The sequence below is a fragment of the Castor canadensis genome, chromosome 8 (genome assembly GCF_047511655.1).
Source record: "Castor canadensis chromosome 8, mCasCan1.hap1v2, whole genome shotgun sequence".
In the NCBI taxonomy this organism is placed as follows: Eukaryota; Metazoa; Chordata; class Mammalia; order Rodentia; family Castoridae; genus Castor; species Castor canadensis.
Window position 1 is genome coordinate 20,595,838 of NC_133393.1, and position 18,728 is coordinate 20,614,565.

Sequence of the window (18,728 nt, forward strand, 5' to 3'; positions counted from 1 at the left end):
CCTGAGATGGGGGCTCTTGGACTGAGGTGGTGATGGGGCAGTGACAATCTGGCAGTAGCTGAATGTAGGGAGGAAAGTCTCCCTTCTTCCGACCTGCTCATTAACTCTCGTGTGCGAGGGCCCTTGATGGATGAGCAGCCGCACTATCTGGGCATCTCCTTTCCAGGCTGCCAGGTGCAGGGGATAACAGCCTTTAGAGTCAGCCACATTGGTCAATGCGTCGTTCCTCAGAAGGACTTCAACTACATCCCTAGAAGGCAAAAAATCAGTCATGAGTTTGTAGAACCCAGAAGTCTTTCCTGCTACCAGGTCTTTACATCTGTACAGAACAAAGCCCTTCATAGATATGACTCATTGGTTATCCTGTCTCTTCCTGAGCTCATTGCCAGGCTTTTCCTTTTACCACAGGAGCTACTTGACACGTTTTACATGCGTGTCAGAACTGTTGTGAGCCACTGACTCATCGCCTCCCCAGAGGGCTTTCTTGATAGTCCATCTATTTTCCAATACTTTGAAAACATCTGGACTACTTGTCTAAACCTTGCAATATTTCCTAGTTGTGATGCTGAAGTACCATTCAGGGACAGATTTACATAACATTCGTCAAACACAGCCAAACAAGACAAGGATCAATCACTATTTACTGCATTGTTCAGATGATTTAGTGGTGTAGGAGCTAAAAGTGGGCAAGCAAAACAGAATTATAATTGTTTTAAACATAAACCGGACACACATGGTATCATTTGATAGCTCCAGAAAAAGGGATTTGGCTTTCTTCTTCATGACACCACTAATTAAACACATTAGGTCAAAGAAAATCCTCTCTATAAATAAAAACACCATCTGGAGATGAACTTGGGTAATAAGCTACAGTCCTTTGAGTTCAAGACTCATTTTCATTCGGGTTATTCCACTACTCATGAGAGAAGGGGTCTCTACAGGCTCCTTCTTAGTTGTAAGATGGCCACAGGAGAGACACAATGGTCATATTCAATACATTGTAGAAAAGTTTAGCACTGAAGGAAGCAACCAAGGTCTCTTTTTTTTTGCACACTGGAGCTAATCAGATTGGGCCAAATGTTGGAAAAATAATATAGAATACTGAAAAGTGAGGAGCTAAGGATGTGGCTAGTGGTAGGCTACATGCTTTACATGTGTGAGGTCCTGGGTTGAATCCCTAGCACCAAGGAAAGAAGAAAAGGGGAAAAGAAAAAATCTATAGTGATTCCAATAATCCCTCCTCATAAAAACTAAGCTTCTACTGCTCTTCTTCCATAGTACTTTGCTCCAAACAATTTTTTAACACCCTTTATTCTTTTACACTCTTGTTTCCGTTCTTCTGCATCAAGGCAAACTCACTTCTCAGGCTCCACAAGCATTCCTGCCCTGTGCTGGACCATCATAGCTCCCTAGGTATTTAAGTCTCTGCTTTCTCTCTGATTCCTACTTTCTTCAGGAAACGTTCCATACAAATGCCACCCAAGTCCTAATAACCTCCTTCCTTCAGATGATTAAATAGGCTAAATTATTTATGTATTTTCCCCTTAAAAATGGCAGCAGGAAAGAAGACAGAGTAAATAAATAACAACTTTAACAGAAGACAAGTGTCCCATGCCTACTCAATCTATTTTCAGTTTACAAAGGAGTCAGTCACCTAAGAGATTTCAGCCCCTTCATGATCTGGCTGCGTCAAATTTCGTCTTCATATTTATATCCCTGTATGACACTGGAACACTCCATATGGGAAAGGTACAAGCAGAAGGAAAGATAAAATTCAACCTTTGGCTAAAGATTTTTCAAGGGAAGGGGCTGGGAAAGGAAAGGATATTTCAATTATACACTGAAGAGAAACTGAGGAATTCTGCATGGAGAGAATTTAGTCTGCTTTTCTCTGTTCCTCAATGCCACTGCTTAGCCAACCTTTATAGGAAGCAAAAAGACACCCTGAGAGCCCAGGCTCTGCAGGGTGAGCAGGAATGTCGCACACTGGTACTTACTTATGCCCATTCAAAGCAGCATGGTGCAGTGGTGTGTAGCCGGTGCTGTCCACACAGTTCACATTTGGCCCTCTCCACATGCTATGGGGGGGGGGGGGGAGGAAAAAAGAGAGATATTTCAAAGGCTAAAGTCACAAACCAGAACCAGAGCCAGCTAGTTACTTAGGAAAGGTGTCGGGGTGGTGTTTAACCACACTGGAGTCCTCCAAATGACTCCTCATGATGTATACTACAGAAATGCATAGCACAGAGGGTGCACAGTGGTTTGCTGAGCAGATTCAAGTGCAAGCCCACAGTGTCACCACTGAGAACTTGTTTGCATCCTTCATCTTACTTGGGCCTATCTTACTCACTTAGTCCAAGACTTGTGCCTGTGAGTGCTCTCAGTTCACTAAGAGGTCACCCAAAGCATCATAAAACCAAACCACTCAGTCAGATGCAGATACTGACTGCAATGCAGGTGAGCACCCACCCATGCTGGTAATTAGCCTAGGAGAGACCTCATTCAACACAGATCACACAAGCAACAAGCTTCAACCATCAGGGGCCAACATCAAAGAAGAACCAGGATATATGTGCTAAGATGCAAATGACAACTGTGTCTTTCCACTGTAAATATAATTGGCCTCTGCAACTGTGGATTCCACATTCACAGATTCATTCAGCTAACTGTGGATCAAAAGTATCCATTAAAAAATGTATCTGTACTGAGCATATACACACCTTTTTATCATTATTCCCTAAATAATATAGTAATAAAAACTGTTTGTGTGGTATTTACACAGCATTAGGTATCTAAAGATACTTAAACAACTTAAAATATACAGGAGAACATGCATAGCTAATACGTAAATCCTACACTGTTTTATATAAGGAACTTGAGCATCTGCAGATTTCGGTATCCTCAGGAGGTCCTGGAACCAATTTTTCTTGGATCCTCAAGAATGACTGTATGCCAATGAGTGTCTTATCTGAATCAGAAATACCATAACAGGGAAGCAAAAATGTCACCTTATTCAGTCCTCAAACCCTTAATTCTATTTTCTGTTTTACGTCTCACTGCATTGGCCAGAGCTTCCAAAATATTAAGTGGCAGAGGACAACCTTGTTTCCTTTTCCTTATATTAGAAGCATAAAAATGTTTCTAATGATTTGAGATATGTACTATGTAACATATAAACACAGTATATCCCCTCTTTAAATTATTATTTATTTACTTTTTATTATTCTGGGATCAAACTCAAGGGCTTCATGCAAGCTAGCCAAGCACTCTAATTTTTTTTACTAGAGACAGTTGTTTAATGTAAATGCATTTTTTGCATCTATGCAAAAAATTTAATGACCTAAATATGCTATTAATAGGTTCCTTGGAGTTATTCTTTCATTCTTGGAATAAACCTCATTTGATCATTATCCATTATATCCTTATTGGTGAAATCTATTTAAGACTATATTGCTTTCGATTTTCATATCTATATTCATAGTGAAGCTTGTCTAAAGTTGTTACTTTTTTTGCAACTGTTATTAGATAATACCAGTGTTAGGTTTGTGATAGAAGCAGCTGTCTACTTATTTCCATATTCAGAAATCATTGCTATAGAGCACTAAAACTATAAACAATCACTGGCAAAACTATCTAGGCCCAGAGAATTTAAGCTCAGATGTTGAAAGCAGTATTACTTATAACAATTAACATCTTGGAAATAGATATCAATAAAGAAATTATTACAGCTACAATAAGGACTCAGAAGAGAATATTATATATTAGTTGTATTAGTCTATAATAAGACAGAAAAGAGATTATAACAAATGTTAAACAGAAAGAAGAATCAAAACTATAAATGCTGTATAGTTATCACTCAGAAAGAACCCATGAGAGAAATTTATCAGGGCAGTGGATTGAGTGCACAAGTTTATTCCATCTTATGCCTAAGCTTGTATGAAAAGACAAAAAAAATATATTCTATTCTATGTTGGTAAAACAGACAGACTGATTCACCCCAAGAAAATATGAAAAGATTTCATCAAGTAACCAGCAATACTGAGGAATTGTTAAAAGGCAGAAAGCAAACAAGGTCAGATCTATACAAACGCATGTAGAGGAATATAAATTATAATAACCACGTACCACTTCAGACAAATTCAGACAAAAATGAAAATAATGACATTATCAACTGTTTGAAAGCAACCACTCTTAAACACCTCTGGTAGGAGTTTAACTTAGTAAATTCCTTTGGGAAAACAATCTGGCAGCATCTATCAAAACCAAAAATAGCATTCCTTTTGAGCCAGCAATTCTACTTCTAGGCAACTATCCAACAGAAACATCTGTACATGTGCACAAAGACACATGTTTACATAGGATTGCTTCATTGTAAGAGAAAAAAAATCCAAAAACTTAAATGTCTTTCAGTAGGCAACAGCTAAATGTTATGTATAGCCATAAAATGAAATACCACAGAAGCATTGACAACCACCATCACCATCAATGAAAGAAGTTGAACCTATATATGTTCTGACATGGAAAGAGCTCCCAAATCACACTGTGCTACGGGTAAGTGAAAAAAAGAAGCCATGGTACAACACATAGAATATGAGTCCCTTTTGACAAACACACACACAGAGTAAATGGATGGATACTAAGAGTACACTCACCAAGTACTATCAGTCATTACTTCTGGGGAAGGAAAGCTGTGTGCTGTGGGGCACTACAGAATGGTGGCAAGAGACATACATGTTTTGCTCTGTGTTCTTCCATACTTTTTATATCACTTACAACAAGACTATTCATGTAGCACTTTTATAATAATAATCTTAAAAGGAAAAAGGGTGAAGAATCTGTATGTAGGGAAAAGAAAACAAAAAGTGCATCATGATGTTAATAATAAATAGCTGAATACAGGTGATAGGTCACTTTAATAAGCATGTAGATAGCAGATTTTAAATCTTGCTGGAGGTATGGCTCAAGTGGTAGTGCACCTGCCTAGCAAATGCAAGACCCTGAGTTCAAATCCCAGTACAAACAAAAATAAAATCTTAAGATAAATTTTAAGTAAGAAAAGTAGGATTCTACAAAGCAAAGGAAATAATCAATAGCAAAGAGATAACTTAGGAATGGGAGAAAATATTTCAAGTCATAAACCTGAGAAGAGATTAATATGTAAAATATATAAGGAACTCAATAGCAAGAAAACAAACAACCCAATTTAAAAATGGGCAAAGGACCTGAAAAGACATTTCTCAGAAGACATACAAATGCCCAATCAGTATATAAAAAAACTGCTCAACATCACTAATCATCAGGGAATTGTGAATCAAAACATAATGTGGTATTGTTTCATGCCTGTCAGAATGTCATTATGAAAAAGACAAAAGATAAGTGTTGGTGAGAATGTGGGGAAAAAAGAAAACCCTTGCATACTTTCAGTGGGAATGTGAATTAGTACAACCATTATGGAAATCAGTACAGAGGTTTCTGGAAGAATTAAAAATACAACTATCATATGATCCAGAAATCTTACATGCAATGAGTATGTCAAAGAGACATCTGTATTCCCGTGTTCACTGTATTATCATTCATAATCGAGATACGGAGTCAACATAAGTGTCCATCAACTGATGAATGGAAAATGTGGTGCAGATAAACAATGGAATACTACTCAGCCTTTAAAAAAGAAATCCTATCATTTGCAACAACATAGATGAACCTAGAGACATTATATGAAATGAAATAACCCAGGCATAGACCATATAATCTCACTTTTATGTAGAATCTTAATGAGTATAACTCAGAGAAATAATGCAGAATAGTACTTACAAGACACAGGGAGAAGGGAATGTTAGTCAAAGGACACAAAATTTTAGGTGGCTAGAAGATTTAAGAGATCTACTTACAACACAGTGATTATAGTTAATAACAATGCACCATTTTCTTAAAAATCACAAACAAAGTAGGTTTAAGTGTTCTCATCATGAAAAAAATATGTGCAGTAATGCATATGTTAATGTACTTGACTTAGCCATTCCACAATGTACATGTTTCAAAACACTGCTATACAAGATATATACAAATTGTATTTGTGAGTTAAAAATAAATTAAAGGAAACAGAAAAATGGGGGGGCTAGCAGAGTGGGTCAAGTGGTAGAACATCTGCTTGGCAAGCATGAAATCCTGAATTCAAACCCCAGGACCATCAAAAAAAAAAAAAAAAGAAAAGAAAATTGAGGTATGTGTGCTTTGATATCTATTAACCAGGTACCACTAAAAATCCAAAAAGAAATTACTCAAATCAAAGATCACATCCAAAACTCTCATTTATGGGCTTCTTGGCATTGAAGATCTTTCTAATCTAACTGGAATGACATGACGTGAACACACATCAATTCAGAGCTTTACATAATTCAACAGCAAAATGACCTGAATAAACCAACAGGAGCCAAGAAAGTGGAAACATCAATGTCAGTTAAGGCAGTGAGAGCACAGGCCTATCAGCAGATAGCTTAGTAGTCTACCAGGTTTCAACTACCATTGTGGCCCTCTCAAAGCACTTCCAAAAGTAACTATGAAGCTAAGAGTTAAATTGCTCTTTATTTTAACAAGGCAGGATTCAGCAAGTCTTCCAACATTTTCTTTTAGTTCCATGACTTTGGTTTAGAGGTGATTAAGTTTGTACATCCTACAGAAGCCAATTAGAAAAGATAACACAGATAGGAACTATCCTAAAGAAAACTACATTTCCAACTTTTATCCATCCCTCTTTGCTCTAAATAGCAACTGCTCAAAAGCCCATCCAGAAATCCTGAGGTCTGGGAATATATTAAGCAAACCCTAAATGAAAGTGGAAAGTTGTAATCTCCCTATTTGGAATTTTAGCTCTAGACAGGATGGTAGTAACATTCCCCTCCACCCAAGTTTCTTCCTTTTTGGCAACTAAAAAAAAGAACTATTCACAATCTAGGTCTTCCTCTCTGCCACAGCTGTCCTACTGGGTTTTTCTAAAACAGTAAATACCAAAGGGCTGCTCACCAGTAAACAAAAGCAAATATAATGCACCCAAAAGAACCAGTGAAAACAATTTAAAAACTTGGTTCAGTAGATTGCTAAACCTTAAGATGTATCTTGATGGGCCTCAGAGCATCACAGCAATCCTGTGTGAGGGAACTATAGAATCTGGATTAAGAATCTGGGCTCTGGGCTGGTGGAGTGGCTCAAATGGTAGAGGACATGCCTAACAAGTGTGAGGCCCTGAAGTCAAACCCAGTACCCGAGAAGAGAAAAGAATGTGGGGTTTGTCAGCAGACCTGACTTCAAAAACTTGCCTCTGCCACTTGACAGATGTGTGACCTTAACCAATTCATTTAATCCTTCAAACCACTGTCTCTGTATCTGTAAATTCTGTAATAGAGTCCCAGACTACGATCATTCATAGAAACTTCTAGATGCGTGAGCCAGTTTAATAGCATTAGGGGTGAAAGGTTGAGGGCTAACTTATGGTACATGAAAAATTGTTTAATGCTTCACCGAGGTGTTGAATAAAACAAATCTTGCCCCTAAGCCTCAACAGCACCTACATTTAGAGATGGCATCCAAAGACACTGCAGGGGCAAGGAAGAATGTGACTGACAAGGACCTGTGGCTTCTGAACCCCATCTCAAAGGCATTGTTCCATTTCTTTTAAAACTAACTGCACATTTACAGATGGAAGGGGCTGGGCTGGACTTAGAGGAATTGATGAAGCCCACTTTATTTGGTGAGCCAACAATGGATGTGGTTCTGGTCAAGGGGCTACTTGTGCACGAGTTCAACAGATACGTGAAGTGTGCCCTCCATGTGCAAGACACTGCTCTAGGGGTTGGATGTGCAGAGGGGAAAGAGAAAGTCTCTGCCTTTTTGGAGCCTGAATTCTAAGGGGAGGAAGAGAGAATGAGCAAATAAGTAAATAAGGAATGTAATACCAGTTAGTGATTGAAGTGCCAAAAAGGAGAAAAGGGATGGGGAGAAAATAAGGCAGAGGTGGTATTTTAGATAAGGCCATCAGGAAAGACCTGTCCAAGAAGGTGACCTTTGAGAAGAGATCTGAATAAAGTGAAGGGATGAGCCGTGTGGGTGTCAGAGGAGACAGGCAGACAGAGCATCAAATGCAAAGGCCCTGGGAAGGAACGTGCCTGGCAAGGCTAGGAGGGTGCTGCCTGCAGGGGTCACAATGGATACCTCAAAGGATGCCCAGGAGAACTCAGTTCACAGAGTATCCACTAAGCATCCTCTGTGAGCTAAGACATGGATGCTCACACTGAAGAAAAGGGGGTACACTTTCAAAACAAGAAGTGGCACAAACTCAGAAGTCTAAACCCATGATGAGCAGATACTAAACCAAAGTCCATTAACACTCAGAACTAAGTCCTTCTCACCCTTCAGACCCTGAAAAACTCAGAAAAAAACTTGTGGCAAAATTTCATCAAGTCCATGTGACGTCAAATAAGAACAGCAAAAAACACACTGGGACACTTCGTGTTTGTTCAGCACAAAAAAGTAGCCTCGCTCAAATGACTCCTACAAAACCTTTCCTAATCATGCTGGCTGGTGATAATCCACCCTCCTCAGATTGCCAAAATCATCTACTACATGTTCACCATTGATCATGTGACCTCGAACCACAGTGAGTTCCTTATGCTATCCACTTATACTATATATTACAAGCGCTTTACCACATAAGGAATTTGCTTAAAGCCACCAGCTTACATTTTCTAATATTCTGTTTTTAACAACCTGGTAATGAATTCCTTCTTTTCAACTAAGATTCTTACCCACCCTAAACCATCACTACCCCAGTGTGGTATGATGTAGTCTCTATTCAGTATAACAAATCTACACACTGTGTCTGTTAAAAACATCAACAAAGCCAGGCACAATGTGCATGCCTACAATCCCAGCTACTTGGGAGGCCAGAGATCAGGAGGACTGAGGTTCAAGGCCAGCCCAGGCAAACAGTTCCCAAACCCCATCTCAACCAGTACTGGGTACAGTGGTGTGTGCCTGCCATCTCATTTACATGGGGAGCACAAATAGGAGGACCAAGGTCTATGCTGGCCTGGGCATAAAGCGAGACCCTATCTCAAAAGGGGCTAGCAGGGAGGCTCAAGTGTAGAGCCCCTACTTAGCAACTGTAAAGCCCTAAGTTCAACTCCTCAGTGTATGTTTGTAGTGGGGGATGGACCACAATGACACAGCAACAATCTCTGATGGGACACACAAGAACACTGCATTTGAGATATCTCTACATAAAACACAGCGATGGAGAACCATAAAGTAGAACCAAAGAGCTCACACTCAGCTCACTTTCATCTGTGTCCTGATGATTTCCTAAAGTGACTCTTAGCTGGTATTACTGTGCATGCCCAGCTACTGTACTGTTTACTTTGCACTAACAAGTAACGGCATCTCAGTGAGCCAGAAAGTATCCAGTCTAGTCAGTTTAATAATGTTTATGCCAGGTGCTATAGTCCCTACCCTGGAGTTTAGTGGGGAAGTCAGACAAGTAAACAAATGACAGTACTGTACAATGGGTAATGCTGAGAAGGAAGCACACAAGTGGCTCGTAGGGCAATGGGGATAGGGAGGCTTTACAAAAGAGGAAATATTTGAGCTGAGACTTAAGACTTTGGACAGCCAGACAGAAGCAACAAAGAGCCAACTAAAATTCGCGATCCTCTCTGGGTTATCTCAACAAAGTGAGGCAACTATAAGTCACTGCGAATGGCTGGATCATCACGTAGAAGAATGTGAATGCCAGGTTAAAGAGGCAGTCAGAGCCAGATCAGGAAGCATCCTGTATGCTCTTCAAACGTTTCAAGTGAGTTTTTTTTGTTTTTTTTTTTTTTTAAATCCTGTTGATGGGGGGGAGGCTGGCACTCAGATGGTCAATTTGCTATACATCATACTGTTCTGATGACCTAACATATTTCAGAATTTAAAAGAAAAAAATCGTTGTGCTGAGCAGCTGTACAGACAATGAACTAGATAGATGTGCGTGACTAGATCCAGGGAGTCCAGGTGGAAGTTAGCAATTTAGGCAGGAGGTGAGGATGTTAGGGAAGGTAGTAGAGAGAGGGACAGAGAAAAAGAACAGATTCAATAGATAGGATAGGACCTAGTGACTAAATGCAGGAGGGGATCTCGGGGTAGTATGAACTGAGCAATTCTGTGGATAGTGAGAGTAAATTCAGGAGGAAACCCAGAGTTGCTGTGTTTTGTAATTATAGAAGCATGAGGCAAAAGAAGAGAGGAAGAAGAGGAAGTTTTCTAGTTTGTTGAGGCTGAAATGAACTTTGATTCCAACACACAGATGGCCCGTCAGTAGGGGGGATATGAGGATCTGGAACACCGTAGTTATAAACTAAGTAATTTGAGATGGCAATGTTCAAATACGGGGATGCATGTTACCTGCATCTGACTGTTATAACAATATTATGGAGTAGGAAAACACGCTGATTATTTCCACTTTATAGGTAAAAAACTGGAGTTCGACTGACTTCCGACTATCATACAGCTAATTAAATGAGAACTGAGACAAAATCCCTCATTTGACCTCTGGTGCATGTTCCTTTTAGTTTCTCCAGACCCCTGACCTTGAATGTTGAGAGAAAACAGCTTGCAATTCTGTGGGTCTCCTCCTCCATTAGCTCTCAGGAGGTCAAAGATTCTCAGAGCATTAGGTCAGGAAAAGGGCTTCCATACTGAGGACCCTGAAGAGAGGGAGCAATGACAATGAACTCATGGGGGAAGAGAGGTTCTGGGCAGCTCTCCATCAATTCTTCATTAAATCACAAGGTCTAAACAGGAGTTTGTCTCATTAGCCTTTTTCTGCCAAAGGCCTTCACTGTTTTTTTTCTTATCCTTGCAAAGTCAATTTTATCTCTGAACCTTATGAAGCACTGACAGTTTTGCATGACAACAAAACACTGTCAAAAGTCAGTCTAATTCAGATAAGACTCCATCTTACTCAAATGAATATGACACATCCTACCATGCTTTCTATGTGGTTAATGGTTGAGGATAAAGAAAAATCATCCCCACTCTCAAAGAAGCTTGTAATCTTTGAAGAAAGACAAAACTTACAGACATGAAACCACAGTTATAAAACCCCCACATCAGTGCCAAGGGAAAAACTGATCATGTGCTTTTATTTCTACTATCAAAAGACAATAAAAACAAACAGAAAAGGTCAAAAGGAACAGAAGAGAAGATAACAGTGAACCTAAGATGTCAGTATTTTAGAAAGACATAGAGCTGAGAAAGTGAATCTCTTCAGCCAGTGAAGAGGATGCCAAGTAACAAACCATAGCTAGGAAGGATCAGAGACTAGAGGTACCAGGTGGCCTAGGAGGCCAGGAATGAGGAGAGGCTAAAAGTCAGGGATTAGTATGCATTCTGTATAAAGAGGTATTAATTAGACCACCAGCTCTGCTGTCACCTCCAAGACAGCCAGGAGATTATTACTCCTCTACCCAGGCAGGAAAAATGGAGACATGAGGAACAACAGATGGCAGGGAGAGGAAATTCACTGAAAACAGGCTGTGAATGGAAATCTGCATCTTGAAGGACAAGATCCCAGCCTCATGGCCCACTTGGTCTCAGGAGTACTGGCAGCCGCTCCTCAACCCCCAAAGAGGAGGTTGGAAGATTCTTTCCTGAGACACTACCTGACACCACAGAAAAGATCAAGAGATGCTGACTTTGGGGGATTCCGCAACCAAATGGGTGGGTTCCCACCCAACCACTCTATATCATGCAAGGCCTGTCCTTGACAAGCTCTTCCTGCCTCCACACTGAACATCCAATCAGCTTTTCAGTGTCTAATGCTTACACAAACACAACTCCAAGTGTCTGGAATGGACAGACATTTGAGGAAAACCTTCATACATGAAAAGATGGGGCAAAATAACAAGGGAAAAAAATGACTTAAAGAAACAGAGAAGCTAAACAAGGTTGGAACTGGTTAGTTCTTGGATGAGAGACCTTCTGGGAATATGGGGTTCTGTAGGCTGAGCTGAGGGCATAGCTCAAGTGACAGAGCACCTGCCTAGCAAGGCCCTGAGTTCAACCCCCAACTACCACCAAAAAAAAAACAAAAAAAGAAAGAAAAGAAAAGAAAAAAAAGGAGAAGGAGAAGAAACAGAGACAAAGATCCCAAGAAAACTTGAAAAATAAAAACCTCTTGTCACAAAAGAACAAGATCAGAAAAACCAGAAAAAAATAAATCAGTGAAAAGATCTTGGAAGTTAAAAAAACATAGTAGAAATTTTAAATAGAAAACCAAAACACAAAGCTGAATAAATCCCTCGGAAAGCAGAACCAAATATAAAGACAGGAAAAAAGAAAGATAAAGAAATTTGAGGACTTAAGAGTTCCAGAGAGAAGAGAGAGAAAAAAATAAGAAAATTATCAAAGAAACAACTTAACAAACCTTCCTTCAATGTCCAACTGAAAGAATCCATCCTGTGCTCAATGCAATGAATTAAAAAAAATCAGATCTTCCCAATGATCACTGCAGAATTTCAGAATATGTGGGATAAAGAAACAGTTCTAGACTGTTCCACGAAATATAAAGGGAAGGAAAACTGCCTAACACATTTTATGAAGCCAGTATTACATTTATTCCAAAACCAGGCAAAGACACCTCCAAAACAGAGAACTATAGGCCAATCTCCTTAATGAACATTGATGCAAAAATCCTCAATAAAATAATGGCAAACCGAATTCAACAACATATCAAAAAGATCATTCACCATGACCAAGTAGGCTTCATCCCAGGAATGCAGGGGTGGTTCAACATATGAAAATCATAAACGTAATAAACCACGTTAATAGAAGCAAAGACAAAAACCACTTGATCATCTCAATAGATGCAGAAAACACCTTTGATAAGATCCAACACCATTTCATGATAAAAGCTCTAAGAAAACTAGGAATACAAGGAAAGTACCTCAACATCATAAAAGCTATATATGACAAACCTACAGCCAGCATTATACTTAACGGAGAAAAATTGAAACCATTCCATCTAAAATCAGGAACTAGACAAGGATGCCCACTAGCTTCACTCCTATTCAACATAGTACTGGAATTCTTAGCCAGAGCAATTAGGCAAGAAGAAGGAATAAAAGGAATACAAATAAGTAAAGAAACTGTCAAAATACCTCTATTTGCAGACGATATGATCCTGTACCTTAAAGACCCAAAAAACTCTAGCTCCTAGACACCATCAATAGCTATAGCAAGGTATCAGGATATAAAATCAACATAGAAAAATCATTAGTATTTCTACACACTAATAATGAACAAACTGAGAAAGAATATATGAAAACAATTCCATTGACAATAGCCTCAAAAAAAATCAAATACTAGGTGTAAACTTAACAAAGGATGTGAATGACCTCTACAAAGAAAACTATAAGCTTCTGAAGAAAGAGATTGAGGAAGATTATAGAAAGTGGAGAGATCTCCCATGCTCATGGATTGGTAGAATCAACATAGTAAAAAATGTCTATATTCCCAAAAGTAATCTACATGTTTAATGCAATTCCCATCAAAATCCCAATGACATTCATTAAAGAGATTGAAAAATCTACCGTTATTTATATGGAAACACAAGAGGCCACGAATAGCCAAGGCAATACTCAGTCAAAAGAACAATGCTGGAGGTATCATGATACTCGATTTCAAACTATATTACAAAGCAATAACAATAAAATCAGCATGGTACTGGCAAAAAAACAGACATGAAGACCAGTGGAACAGAATAGAGGACCCAGATATGAAGCCACAAAACTATAACCAACTTGTCTTTGACAAAGGCGCTAAAAATATACGACGGAGAAAAGACAGCCTCTTCAACAAAAACTGCTGGGAAAACTGGTTAGCAGTCTGCAAAAAATTGAAACTAGATCCATGTTTATCACCCTATACCAGTATTAACTCAAAATGGATCAAGGACCTTAATATCAGACCCCAAACTCTAAAGTTGGTACAGGAAAGAGTAGGAAATACTCTGGAATTAATAGGTATAGGCAAGAACTTTCTCAATGGAACCCTAGCAGCTCAGCAACTAAGAGATAGCATAGATAAATGGGACTTCATAAAACTAAAAAGCTTCTGCTCAACCAAAGAAATGGTCTCTAAACTGAAGAGACCACCCACAGAGTGGGAGAAAATATTTGCCAGTTACACATCAGACAAAGGACTGATAACCAGAATATATAGGGAATGCAAAAAACGAAATTCTCCCAAAATTAATGAACCAATAAAGAAATGGGCAAGTGAACTAAACAGAACTTTCTCAAATGAAGAAATTCAAATGGCCAAAAAACACATGAAAAAATGCTCACCATCCCTAGCAATAAAGGAAATGCAAATTAAAACCACACTAAGATCCCACCTCACCCATTAGAATAGCCATCATTCACAACACCACTAACAACAGGTGTTGGCGAGGATGCGGGGAAAAAGGAACCCTCTTACACTGCTGGTGGGAATGTAAACTAGTACAACCACTCTGGAAAAAAATTTGGAGGCTACTTAAAAATCTAAACATTGATCTACCATATAATCCAGCAATACCACTCTTGGGTATATACCCAAAAGAATGTGACACAGGTTACTCCAGAGGCACCTGCACACCCATGTTTATTGCAGCACTATTCACAAAAGCCAATAGTGAATAACAATAGTTATGGAAACAGCCAAGATGCCTCACTATTGATGAATGGATTAAGAAAATGTGGTATTTATACACAATGGAATTTTATGCAGCCATGAAGAAGAACAAAATGTTATCATTTGCAGGTAAATGGATGGAATTGGAGAACATCATTCTGAGTGAGGTTAGCCTGGCCCAAAAGACCAAAAATAGTATGTTCTCCTTCATATGCGGACATAAGATCAAGGGCAAACACAACAAGGGGATTGGACTTTGATTACCTGATAAAGCAAGAACACACAAGGAAGGTATGAGGATAGGTAAGACACCCAAAAAACTAGATAGCATTTGTTGCCCTCAACGCAGAGAAACTAAAGCAGATACTTTAAAGCAACTGAGGCCAATAGGAGAAGGGGAACAGGAACTACATAAAAGGTTAGTTCGAGAAGAATTAACTTAGAAGGTAACACACATGTACAGGAAATCAATGCATGTTAACTCCCTGTATAGCTAGTCTTATCTCAACTAGCAAAAACCCTTGGTCCTTTCTATTATTGCTTATACTCTCTCTTCAACAAAATTAGAGATAAGGGCAGAAGAGTTTCTGCCTGGTAGCGAGGGGTAAGGGGGGGTAAGAGGGGAGAAATGACCCAAACATTGTATGCACATATGAATAAAATAAAAATTAAAAAAAAAGAAAACAGTTCTAGAGAGAAAGAAGCACCTCACATACAAAGGACTGAGTGGCATCAGATTTTTCGATAGCATCTCTGGAAATAAGATAATGGAAGTCATGCTTTCAAAATTCTAAGATGTAATGATTTCCAGCCTGGAATTCTATAGCAGTCAACTTTAAAAAAGAGAGTAGAGATATTAGGATCTCAAATTTTACCTCCCACACACCCTTCTATCAGGAAGTGAATGGGGAGGTGCTCTATCAAACAAATGAGCAAACTGAGAAAGGGGAAGATGGCATCCAGGAAATGGGGCTCAGGGACTCAGCCAAACAGATGGCTACAAGAATAGCCAGAGGGTCTGGGCACCAGTGGCTCGTGAGTATAATTCAAGCTACTTGGGAGGCTAAAATCAGGGGGATCAAGGTTTGAGGCCAATCCAAGCAAATAATTGAGACTCCTCCCCATCTCCAAATTAACCAGAGCAAAATGGACTGGAGGTGTGGCTCAACTGGTAGAGTACCTGCTTTGCAAGTGCAAAGTTCAAGTCCCAGTCCAACCCCCACCACACACACACACACACACACACACACACACACACACACACACACACACACACACCAGAGAGACCATGGCTAGAGGGCATCTGCAGGAGAAAATGAAACTGACAAGATCAATGGAGGCAAGTAATAAATTATAGAACAAAAAAAAAATAGGATCACCATGTCCTAATTGGCTCAGTGGGTAAATACTACTGCTAGTCATAGTAACATAAACATAAGCACTAAACACTGATGTAACATGTGAAGGATGGAGGGAGAGCAGTACACTGAGAGTCTAAGACAGCTAAACCCTCCTCTTCAACAGCAAAGACTAGAGAGCAATGTCTAAACTACAAAAGTAAAGAAACATATTAACAAGAAATGTGGAGGAAACACCAGCAGGAAAGCAGCAGGAGCTGGAAGCCATTACTTCTCCAGACAAAAACTCAGGAAGGCAAATGGACTTCAGCAGGAAAGGTGCAGAAAGGATTCTGAGGCTACCCAATAGGTTGGAGGAGCCCTGTCGACTGATGAAATGTGCAATTCTGGTAATCTGGAGGGGGGGGGTTGTGTGTTTTTGTGTTTCAAACATGTGATAAAAACTTGTGACTTTGAAGGGCTTATTCCCTCCAGAGGGAGACCCAGCAGGAAAGGCAATACCCCAATCTAACTGCATGTGTGACTTGGTTGACATATTAAACTTGGAAGAAAGGTCTCCTGGTTCCAGGAGGCAAGCAAGGCACACCTTCCTCTCTTCTGCCTTGTCAAGGGCAGCTATCTTCAGGCGTAAGTACTGGTTATATCTAAGCTTAGCTTTTCTCAGCATTCTGTTTTAAGCCCTTGCTTCTCACCATCAATGTGTGAGTATGTGTGAGGGGGGACAACATGGTACCCAAATCAGCAGGCTCCTTGAGGACAGGGCCTGTTGGAAACCTGTGGCACTCAGGATTGCTATTTTCAGTTGCTGCAATCACAGACAAGGGAAACACGGCTTACTCCCTCACCCCCATGCTGTGACAGGAGGGGGAACATGAGCAGCACATGAAGGAGTGCAGAGTGAAACTATCATTCCAATGTGGACATGGATAAGACAAAGTCGAGGACACCTCCCTGTAAGTGAATACCACTGAGGTTTTCTGCCATAATTATAAGGTATTTGTGAAGATTAATACATAAATCAAATTTTGACAAGTCATATTTCCCCAATAGCTTATGCTATTATTTGGGAGCTATCTTTTATTTGATTCAATTTACTTTAGCAATGCTTCATAACATCTCAATATTTGCTATTTCTTAACCACAACTGCAAAGCAGGCACAGACCTGCTGAGCCACAGGGGAATGGTTTCCAGAGTTCAAAATCCTAAGTGTGAATCTCCCAGCATCTTCACTTACTAAACAAATGGTGTAACACTGTATGCTCTGTGACAGCAAGGGCTGTGCCTGTCTTATTCTCACAATAACTGCTTCTGTGGGGTGAAGAAAGAAGGAAAACTGCTGCTGTGCTATTCTAGGAATCTTTCTAAAAAAGATACCACCTCACCCTAACGGACATCAAAGACATGGAAATAAAAGAAAATGTGCCATAATGTGATAACTATAAATGCAGAGGGAACACAGAATGGCTTGGATAAATGGGTTTCAGCACCAGGAAAAGGGAAGCATGGGCATGGCAAATGTGGGGAAAGACTGTATGCGCTCGCTAAGGATGTTTCCCAGTTTTCTGCATTCCTCATGCTCTCTCCTGCCTCTCCCACAACCCCATCTCTTCAACTCCTATTCAGTGCTGAGCAGAAACAGCCCACTCCTCCTCAGGGAGCTCTCCCCCTACCTTCCAAGGCCAAGCAGGCCCTTTTCGAGCTCCAGGCAGAGCCCCTTATATTTGGCCTTCATTACAACATTCTCACTTCAGAGCTCTCTACTTGTCATTATTTGATTATCTCTCTTACCAGACCACAAGAAACTTAGGGGCAGATTCAAATACACCTTATTTTCTGGTGTATCCTCATTACACCTGGCACTTTCTAAGAGTTCAATAGGTAAGAAAAATCTACACCTAAAGAAAGGGATGGAAAAATTATTTTTCCAGATGACAGAAACTACTTGTAAGAACTCAAATATCCTAGGTTTTGGGGGGTAAATAATGCTGTACACATTTTACTAAATATTTGTGCAGATTCACAACACTTAAGACATGCAACCTAGAAAGAAAAAAAGAAAAGAAAAAGTTTCTTCTATGCGTGAGTGAATGTCTGCTGGGTTTTACAGAGTGATCTATTCTCTGATTTGTCAAAGTCCAGAGGCTTAAATGGGCTAAAGGAAAGATAGCAATCAGTCACGTTTGGGGCAAGATGCGACCACCCTCAGGAATCATAAACCCTGGCTTATGTCTGCTGTCCCAGCATGGTTATTATCAGCACTCTGGCCTGGACCATGCGTTACATGCTCATGTAAGTCCATCAGGACTTTGAGACCCCAGAAATAACAACTAGTATTTATTATGTGTTATAACCTTACAACCCAAACACACTCTAAGCGTATTAAATATATTAAACTACTATGCTTTGGTTTTTGTTTGGATACAGGGTCTCACCATGCTGACCAGGCAGGCCACAAACCCCTAAGCTCAAACAACCCTCCTGCCTCAGCCTCCCCAGTAGCAGGGACTACAGTTATGCACCACCATGTCCAGCTCTTATTTTATTTTTTAATTAAATTCACGATTTACTTCTCACAACAACCCTATAAGGGACCAATAAGCATGGAGGTGAGTAACTTACCCAGGGTCACAGAGCTCAAAAGGGTGGGCACTGGGTTGAAT

The 18,728-nt window shown here is 39.8% G+C and overlaps 1 protein-coding gene across 7 annotated transcripts in view; it reads right to left on the minus strand.

Moving 5' to 3' along the window:
* The window catches only part of Anks1a (ankyrin repeat and sterile alpha motif domain containing 1A), a 161,071-nt gene that overhangs the window by 93,438 nt on the left and 48,905 nt on the right, over nucleotides 1-18,728 (minus strand). For all 7 annotated transcript variants that reach the window (XM_020164128.2, XM_074082383.1, XM_020164122.2 and 4 more), the window contains exons 2-3: nucleotides 1,998-2,078; nucleotides 94-250 (exon numbers count right to left, since the gene is read on the minus strand). In XM_020164128.2, the coding sequence (XP_020019717.1) occupies nucleotides 94-250; nucleotides 1,998-2,078 (238 nt within the window). The remainder of the gene's footprint in view (nucleotides 1-93; nucleotides 251-1,997; nucleotides 2,079-18,728) is intronic.